Source organism: Leopardus geoffroyi, chromosome C1 (genome assembly GCF_018350155.1).
Source record: "Leopardus geoffroyi isolate Oge1 chromosome C1, O.geoffroyi_Oge1_pat1.0, whole genome shotgun sequence".
Taxonomy (NCBI): domain Eukaryota; kingdom Metazoa; phylum Chordata; class Mammalia; order Carnivora; family Felidae; genus Leopardus; species Leopardus geoffroyi.
In genome coordinates this window covers 158,721,076-158,731,111 of record NC_059328.1, presented here as the reverse complement: position 1 = coordinate 158,731,111, position 10,036 = coordinate 158,721,076, and the positions used below count along the sequence as shown (strand labels likewise).

Here is a 10,036-nt window from a genome sequence, read left to right as displayed (position 1 = left end):
GTGTGCATTTTTGCTAGCTGCAACAAGTAATAAACCTCAACTACAGGCTTCTTGTGATTTTTGGCTGAAGGGCATTGACATTTGCTAGGAAGAAATTAAGAGCCACCCTTTGTTAACCACTTGTTAGCTCTTGTAAAAGATGCTTCTTCATGATTTAAATCATTAGCTACAATACAATTTTATGACTGTGTACTTAAATTATTACCTTGATTTTGTTCTCAGGCTTGATTTATACATAAATATATATTTTATGAATGCCCTAGACTGCAAGTAAGGAAAAAGTTGCTAACAGTGACTAAATAAAATGTTTCCTTTCCTTATATAAACAAGATTCCGGAGAAAGGCAAGCTTCAGGTATTTGTTTCTTAGGCTAGTCTCCTTACAATTCCACAAACGTGAGAAGGAGACAAACACATCCCAGCAGTGAACTAACTGTCCTGACACTATCATTTAGGCCTTATTGTTGCCAGGAGCTGGTCTGGCCCTCGTAGCTCAGCCTTCATATTCTGTTGAACAATTACACAGAAAACCAACATGAGACAAGGCCAATGTCTGGCTATGATGGATCAAGACAAAAACAAGACCATTACATAATCATATCAGAACTGAGAACAAATAAGAACATAGTCCAAATCACAAAAAATGACCAAACATCTACGTATCCTGGCTATTATGAGTGACTGCTCCCTCTTTGTCAAGCACAGCTTTAACTTCATTCTTCCTGCCCTATGGATAAAGTTTATTAAGATACCCAATAATAGAATTATTCCTGCTTCCTCACAGCATCCAGTCCATAGGAAAGCTCCATTAAGCCTTGCCAAAATCACTTAACACAGGGATGAATACTATAAGTTCTTTTTAACACCTTTTTAATTTGACACCCCTTGGGATGTGTGTTCTGCTTCATTGCAACTGGTCAGTAATCCCAACTTTGTTTAACTATAGGTCTCTGAAGGGCATTGATACAGGTTATGCCCAGTTTCATCCCTATGTTTTTTCTGACGTTTGTTCTGAAACTCTTTCTACTCTGCGCGTTAAGAACACCTCAGTCTTCAAATTTGTTATCAGTTGATCTGGTTCCAAACAACCTAAATCACAACTCAAAGTGTGCTCTGCCATTAGCAGTTGCTTAGGGTGTTGGGGGTGGGGGATAGGAAGTGATTGCTATTGGTTACCCAGTTTCTTTTTGGACTTCCGAAACTATTTTAAAATAAATTGTGGTGGTGCTCCACAACCCTAAATTAAGAAAAGTATTGAATTGTACACTAAATGGGTAAATTGCATACTGTGTAAATTATTTCTCAATAAAATTATTAAAAACAGAAGTGTGGTCCAAAGACTGGCCTCACCATGACACAGGGGCAGAAACTGAGAGTAAGGGTTTATTTTGTAGCCACTTGACAGTTATTTCATATATGCTGAATATAGTAAGAAACAAAAATCCACATGTGTTTTTTCCATGTTTACCATTTCAAATTTCATTTTCTAAATAATAATATTCTATTATATATTATAAAAAAATCTGTCTTCCATGGACTGGGGTAAAACCTTAACTTGGATTGAGGAACACTGACCTAAAGGACCCATAACTTCTATAGTTTAAGGTGTGTCGTCCCAGTCTCTCAATGTGGAACTACAATGACCAGAATTCCTCGTGAATGCGTAAGCGACGTCCATTCCATTGGCCTCGCCGCTACGTCCTCTGGGGCATGTAGTACGTGCCTTCCGCTGAGCACGCTGCGATGTCCCGGCATTTTTTCCTGGTTTGGGGACTGGCACCGTCAGAGGAGAGGTGATGTTTCTCGAGGAAAACTATGTGATATGGGAGGACGTGGGCGGGAATGACACAATCAAGCCTGTTGCGTTTCTTGTTGGGGACCAGGAATAGCCTTGGCTTCTAAGCCATTGTAAGCAGCCTTCCCCGGGATCCTCCAGAAAAGTTGGAGGTTGTTAAGGGAAGAACTTAACCTGCAAGTCAGGGCTGGGTAGCTACGGCAGGTTTTCTTCCACCCAGCATGTTTTCGGGCCCGAGATGCAGAGTTCGGCTGAGAACAGAGGCCTCCTTCCGGTATTGGATTTTCCAGTGCTCAGAGGAGGGCAGGGGTGAGCCCACTCCTAGACGGGGATGCGGAAGATCACTTTCTTTCGTTCTGTGTTACTGTGAGCCCGGCGTGGAGGATGCTTGTCATTTGCACAGGCCCCTACACTCATCGTCTTAAGGCCCCTCCTTTTGTTAAGTGACTTCCCAAGGTCATTTATCTGGGAGCAGAGCTGGGGACTTGACACCTGTATATTCTAATCATTGAGCTGCTTCCATTTTCAGTTGTGAATAGGCGGGAGAATCTTGAAGATACCTTTGCTCTGTACAGGGTTATTTGTGTATGTGTATGACCCAGGTTGGCGTGGGCCAGGATGCTGTACTGATGATCATAAAATACCAATTCTATCTTGTTTTTGTTTTTTCTTGTGAACAGACAGCATAGCCATAGACAAGACTCTGAGGCAATCTTTTAGTATTTGTTTGTTGACGTAAGGAGGTGTTCCAAGTTGAAAGAATTCAAAGAACAGAGTGATTGTCTCAGCTTCACAAGTTAGAGTAGATTTTTAACCTTTTTGCAAATAGCTTTCCTTATCTGTAAAATGCAAATGATATCTACCTGACAGGTTAAATGAGAAAATTTAATAGGATGATATATTTTAAAAGTCCTTTATGAAATGTTGCAGAAATGTTAAATGCTATGATTTTAGTCCCAGATTTTCTAAATGTTCTTTCTCAATTAGGAATATAAACATTTACAGTATATTTCTAAAACAAATTATCCTTTTTCATAATTATCTTTGGTTCTTATATTGCTTCACCATGTCTTGATACATTACTTGATTTCTTATTTCCTGATTGGAGCTTTAATCACCTTGCTTTTTGGTTCAAACTGATCTGAGGTCAGTAGGGACCAAACCCTTTGAGTTCTTTTAGGGTTCTAGAGGAAAGGAGCAATTATCCTGAAAGTAAATATACCAGAGACTATCCTTCCAAAAAATGAAAAAAAAATTTTTTTGTAGTTCTGGGTGCGCCTAGATGGCTCAGTCGGTTCAGTGTCAGACTTCAGCTCAAGTCACCATCTCGTGGATGGTGAGTTCCAGCCCTGCGTCAGGCTCACTGTTGTCAGTGCAGAGCCGGCTTCAGATTCAGATCTTCTGTCTGCTCCCCCGCCCCCATTGCCCCTCCCTTGCTCATACTCTTTCTCTGTCAAAGATGAATAAACATTTAAAATAAATAAATAAAATAAAATTTTATAACTCTGAATTAATGGCTGTTCCTTGTAAAAATATTGAAGGTGACATATTTATTCCAAACAGTTTGAGTGATTTATTTATTTATTTATTTATTTTTAAATGTTTATTTATTTTTAGAGGGGTGAAGGGGCAGAGAGAGAGGGAGACTGGATCTAAAGCAGGCTCTGCGCTGACAGTGTGAGACTCAAACCCACAAACCCTGAGATCATGACCTGAAGCCAAAGTTGACCACTCAACCAACTGGGCCACCCAGGCACCCTGAATCTTTTGGTTTAAAAAGATGGTTCTGAGTGTAGGATTTTTTTTCCCTTCTGCTTCTGTCGTCAAATTTGAAAACTATATATGTGTAAAATTTAACAAACATTTTTAAAATGGAGTGCAGAAAGAAGCCCCTTTTCCCGGACACTTAATTTTGGACCAAATCCTGCTGTTTGCTTCAGACTAGGAACAAAGTCTTAACTAGAGTTAATGCAGAAAAAGCTTGTAACTTTAATTTAAATTTTGGAACTAATTTGGTATTAATCCATGTCAAACCAATCCTTTTACAGAAGCTGCATTTTGGAATGGGATTTGGAGTTATCATAATGGAAGCAAAATACATGAAGGAGAAATAGTTACCTTTTTACCAGGATATTACACCTGACTACTTGTTGCAAATAGTTTTCCTGCCTAAGAAAATTGGTGACATAAATGAAAAAATACCTTTTTAAAAAAAGACTTATTGTTTGTAAATATGCTTCGCCTGAGAGCTGTTTGTCCATTCTCCTGGAGAGCGTTTCAGTTTCGATCCTGCAGTTGTAAACCACTAATTACCGAAATGATTAAGTGTACCGATGAAGGGCAAATCTTTGATCTTATTCAAAAAAGCAAAGCCATACTTTCAGAAAAGCAGGTGGAATGTGCATTTAATATACTTTGGCAGTTTCAAAAGCAGAAGACCAGCTTTTTAAAAAATGTTGAGTGTGTCAGAGACCATCCCCAGTTTATTACTCTTCATAATTTAGCTACAAGTCAAACAGAATTCATGAATGATGATACCCTGGTGAATGTGTTGTACCTCACACAACAGTAAGTAATGTACTTTTACATTTTATAGAAATGATTATAGTTTATGATTATATATCAGTTTTCTAAAAATCTCTTTAAAATGAAAAACAATGTGGTTTTTTTTCCTGTAAATAGTATTCCTGATCGTTGAATATTTTTAAGATGTTTAGAGGATATTCTTTGTGGTATTCATTTAACAATATATATGTATGTCAAACATCCTGTTGTGCAACCTAAATATATACAATTTTTATTTGTTAGCCATAGCTCAATAAAGCTGGGAAAACATTAAAAAAGAAAAGAAATTTTACATTATTTGCAAGGGAATCCAGCCTTCAAAAGAACTGGATTTTCTAAGTAAAATATTCAGCAGGTATATAAGGAAAACACACACACACACACACACAGAAGTTGCAATTAGTCTGTTTCTTAGTCTCATTCATGGAAAAATAAGTTTTCTCACTTGATTGGCTAACCTGTGAGGACTATCAGTAACTATAGATGTCAGCATTGCACAAAGCAGAGATACAGTTGTTTTTATTAGGAAGTCCGCTTATACAGGAAAGGGGCTTAGGGCTTTACCTCTTTGGGGGAGTGGTGTTAGACTAAAAGAAGAGAGCCTTCCCTACTTTGGTGGTCTTTCTGTGGTTGCAAATTTTTTTCTCTGAGGTATATGAAGAGAGTATGTAATGATAATGGGCAAGATACCTGTTTTGCTTTCTCAGTGGTCATGTCAGCTTGGAAAACGATGAATAAAATAAAATTCAACAAGTCTTTATTGCAGGACTCTTCAGAAGCTTTAATATGTTAATGTATACTGTAAATCTCTGAGTGAGGGCAGTTTCCAGACCACAAAACATTGTGTTAAACACCTCACAAGACTCATGTGTGTTAGGCAGATGGAGGAATGCTGCTTGGTGATGATTTACCTAAAAACTATATTTCTGTGTTTTGCTCCTAAGTTGTATTTTAATTATGAAAGGATTCAAGAGTAAAATATAATTTTGTTTTCAGGTTTTAAAAGCAATATGTAGTTCAATTTTGCTTCATGACTCAACGTGAAAGTTTCTGATTTTTGGGAGACAAACTAATATAGGCTTAATGCTGTAAAGATATTGAAATTGGTTAAACAGGTATTTTTATACCTACAATATATAGTGTATGTGGTTTAGTTATATAGATAGTATTCATGGTTAATGAAGCTATACTGGAGGAGGAACTCTTATATGTTCTGATGGTACAATGTATATCAAGAACTATAAAGATACCCTTGGATCCAATAATTTTGCTTCTAAAGTTTATCTCTAAGAAAATAATCTGGGATATGAATGGATAAAGAAGATGTGGTAAATATGTATACAATGGAGTATTAATCAGCAATCAAAAAGAATGAAATCTTGCCATTTGCAACTACATGGATGGAACTAGAGGGTATTAAGCTAAGCAAAATTAGTCAGAGAAAGATGAATACCATATGACTTCATTCACATGTGGAATTTAATATACAAAACAGATGAATGTAAGGGAAGGGAAGCAAAAATAACATAAAAACAAGGAAGGGACAAAACATAAGAGACTCTTAAATACAGAGAACAAATTGAGGGTCGCTGGAAGAGTTGGGGGGTGCAGGGGTGGGCTAAATGGGTAAGGGGCATTAGGAAAGACACTTGTTGGGATGAGCACTGGGTGTTATACAGAGGGAATGAATCAGTGGAATCTACTCCTGAAATCATTATTGCATTATATACAAACTAACTTGGGTGTAAATAAATAAATAAATAAATAAAATAAAATGCGAAAAAAAAAAAAAAGAAAAGAATCTGGGGTACATATTTAAGATTATTGTGCGTTGATATTCATGCCAGCGTTATTTATAATATTGAAAAACTAAAATTCTAATAGTAGGTGAATGTTTAAATGATACTATATTCATTTAATGGAATAATATACAATGTTTAAAAATTGTTTTGAACACTATGTAGTGTCATGGGCAAATGCTGAAAAGGGCAGGGTACAAAAGTGTAAAAGTGAGGTGCCTGGCTGGCTCAGTCAGTGGAGCATGTGACTCTTGATCTTGGGGTTGTGAGTTTTAGCCTCACATTGCATGTAGAGATTACTTAAAAATAAAATCTTTTAACAAAATTAAAAAAAAAACTGTAAAAGGAATATGTATATTCCGTATGTGCGTAGAAAAGACAAATGGAGCAAAAATGCTGCAGATTAATGATGGTGGCTGTTTATGAGTACAGACCTATAAATAAGTTTTAGTACCCTATTCAAGTTTTTCTTTATTTTACAAAACTCTCCTATAAAAATATTTTTCTAATCAAAGTAATATATATTATATGTACTTTTAAAATAATATGTATTGTTGAATGTTCTCATTGTTCAGTGGAAGGCATTGAACAGATAAAAGAATGAGAGAGGCATGGGATAAAATGTAGATGTTTATTATACCGTATCAAGAAATCAAAATACTGAAATGGGAATGGACCAGAAATAAAGACTGTGTAAGAGTATAATAACTTGAGGTTCACTTTTGCATTATAATTGTTAACTTGCATGATTGTTTTTAATACTTTAAAAATGTTTATGTATGGAAAATTATTTTCTCTTGATTTTATTGAGGTGTGCTACTGAGACCCATGACCTACTGGTTGAAGCTCTAGTTACAGAAGCATGGAGAAGACTGGAAAGGCAAGTACTTTGGGTTCATTTTCTAAGATCACAGTTATCCTATTCAAGGTTAACTGAAATCTTGTAGAGAAAGAATAGGGAGCTGCTGCCTACCTATCAACCTTCACTAAAAAAAAAAAAAAAAAAAAAATTAGTCGAGGGTATTTTGATTGTGTAAAAAAAGAATGAGGAATGTGTATTTTCCTTAAGAGACAAAGAAAGCTTGAATATTTGCTCTTTATTTATTAAAAAAAATTAAAAATTTTAATGTTTATTTAAATGTTTAATTTATTTTTTATGTTTATTTATTTTTAATGTTTACTTATTTTTGAGAGAGAGAGAGAGAAAAAAGCGTGCAAGTAGGGGAGAGGCAGAGAGAGAGAATCTGAAGCAGGCTCCAAGCTCCCAGCTGTCAGCACAGAGCCGGACATGGGACTTGAACCCACGAACCATGAGATCATGACCTGAGCTGAAGTCAGACGTTTAACCGACTGAACCACCCAGGCGCCCCTAAAACATTTTTTTAAATGTTTATTTATTTTTGGGAGACAGAGACAGAGTGAGCAGGGGAAGGGTAGAGAGAGAAAGAGACGTAGAATCTGAAGCAGGCTCCAGGCTCCAAGCTGCCAGCACAGAGCCCGATGCAGGGCTCGACCTCACAAATTGCAACATCATGACCTGAGCTGAAGTTGGACGCTTAACTGACTGAGGCACCAATATTTGCTCTTTAAATTAAGAGTGGAAACAGTGTGCTTTGCCACATATATAATTAGTCAAAATATAAGTAAGGTGGAGCAACAGCTATTTGGCTTTTTGAATCTTCTTTTCTGGAAGATTTTGCTTCAGAAAGAAAAGATTTGGAGCCCTGACTGGTTCAGTGGTAGGGTATGCAACTCTTGATCTTGGAATTGTGGGTTTGAGCCTATATTAGGAGTAGAATTTATTTTAAAAACTTACGAAAAAAAGAAAGGAAAGATTCTCTGAGTGATAGGCTGCCTATAAAAACCTAGAAATTCAGGAGCCGTAAAAGGAGAGAAAAGAAGACACCAGTTTAGTAGAAAGGAAAACTATTTAACATTGTTTAGCAGCATTTGTAGGTACTTGCCTATCACTTCTTTATTGAGAGACAATGAACATCACTCATAGGTGACTTAGATGCTTTCAAGTTCACTGCTGTGACTATGATTGATTCAGATCTCTTTCCTCTACTATACAGAGCTTTATTTGTAGCATGTTGCCATAATCAGCAGTCATCTAGAAAAATGTAAAATTTGTTCAGGGCATTCTTCTTATGAGTACAGTGAAGTCTATTCTATACAAAACCATGCTATTTATGCTATATGAGAATATGTGAGAAACTCCATTTATAAAAGAGTTGAGATAATAACAGACCTCATTTTGGAAAATTGTTAGCTATTTCTGAAAATTTTAAACTTTTTAATGTAGGGATCACCATAGCCTAGGTCTCTTATTAGTGGAGTAAACAAATGTTAGTGAAGAAAGGGAAAATCAAAGTGGGAAAGAGAAAGGAGGATTTAAAAACCACAGAACAGAGAGGTGGTTCAAGATGGTGGCATAGATATCCTACTCACTCTACCAAAGACACACCAAATCTACAGCTACATATAGAACGTCTGTCTCTGAAAAAGACCTGGAGACTAGCTGAACAACTCCACAACAAAGATGGCAGGGCCACATTGAGACCAGTGGGAGAGGCAGAGATTGGTTTCACCAGGAACCCCACTCCTGACTCAGTGACCCACAAAAGGGAGGGATCTAACAAATATGGAGCATATTCCTGAGGAGTGAGGGGTTTGAGCCCCACATCAGGAACCCCAATTCTTGGGACCTGTACCAGAGAGATGAGCTCCCAGATGTCTGTCTTTGAAAACCAATGGGGCTTACATCAAGGAGACCCAAGGGTTATAGGAAACTGGAACTCACCCTTAAAAGTGCTCACACGCAGACTTACTTGTCCTGGGACCCAGCACAAAAATGGCAGGTTGGAAGTGCCTAGGCCATATGTGAAGGAGATTCACTGGGTAAGCTTAAAGTGCCTGCCAGAGGGACAGAGGTCTATTGGAGCTCTCTCTCTGGCTAAAGGCACTGGTGCACACCATTTTTGCAGTCTATCTTGCTAGCACCAGCACTAGCTGGTGCCATTTTAGCACTTTCCTTCAGCCTTGTGAAAGTTGTTTGCTCTGCATCTGTGTTCTTCTGTGGCTCTGCCCCACCAAACCTGTTGGGCCAGCTTGCCCTGACCTTTGCTCCCCACAAACCCACAGTGCTAAAATTGGTAGGCAGGCAGTATTGCCTTGGCCTGGTGCTCTTCCTTGGCCCCAGCAAAGCTGACACGTGTGTGCAGTCCATAGAGGGAGTGCTTTGAACACCTGCCTCTTGTGGCCAGGGGTGTTTGCGTTTCTGGGACCCATGGAACTGAAATAATTACAGAGTTCTTGGCAGGCTAAAACCCCCAGAGCAATTTACAGATAGCAGACTGAAATACCCCAGTCTTCCTGTGACCGCTCCTTCAAGACTGAAGAGATAGCTCTTTTGCCTAATACATAGGAACAAGCACTGAAAGTTAAGGAAATATTAGGAAACAAAAGAATATGTTCCAAATGAGAGAAGAAGATAAAACTCCTGAAAAAACCTTAATGAAACAGAGATAAGGTCGTGCCTGGGTGGCTAAGTCGGTTAAGTACCTGACTTTGGCTCAGGTCATGATCTCACAGTTTGGTTCATGAGTTCATGCCCTGCATCGGGCTCTGTACTGACAGCTTGGAGCCTGGAGCCTGCTTTGGATTCTGTGTCTCACTCTGTCTCTGCTTCTCCCCTGCTTGTACTCTGTCTCTGTCTCTCTGTCTCAAAAATAAATAAACGTTTAAAAAAAACCACACAGGGGCGCCTGGGTGGCGCAGTCGGTTAAGCGTCCGACTTCAGCCAGGTCACGATCTCGCGGGCCGTGAGTTCGAGCCCCGCGTCAGGCTCTGGGCTGATGGCTCAGAGCCTGGAGCCT

At 38.3% G+C, this 10,036-nt stretch overlaps 1 protein-coding gene across 5 annotated transcripts in view; it reads left to right on the top strand.

Annotated features, from left to right (window-relative positions):
- The first annotated feature begins 1,689 nt into the window (after nucleotides 1-1,689).
- The window catches only part of FASTKD1 (FAST kinase domains 1), a 47,529-nt gene continuing 39,182 nt past the window's right edge, over nucleotides 1,690-10,036 (top strand). For 3 of the 5 annotated variants that reach the window (XM_045480119.1, XM_045480118.1, XM_045480117.1), the window contains exons 1-3: nucleotides 1,698-1,792; nucleotides 3,843-4,362; nucleotides 6,970-7,038. In XM_045480119.1, the coding sequence (XP_045336075.1) occupies nucleotides 4,028-4,362; nucleotides 6,970-7,038 (404 nt within the window). In that variant the 5' untranslated portion in view covers nucleotides 1,698-1,792; nucleotides 3,843-4,027. Of the gene's footprint in view, nucleotides 1,793-1,886; nucleotides 1,908-3,842; nucleotides 4,363-6,969; nucleotides 7,039-10,036 lie in introns of those variants that run through there. The other 2 variants (XM_045480116.1, XM_045480115.1) reach the window with 2 other exon arrangements.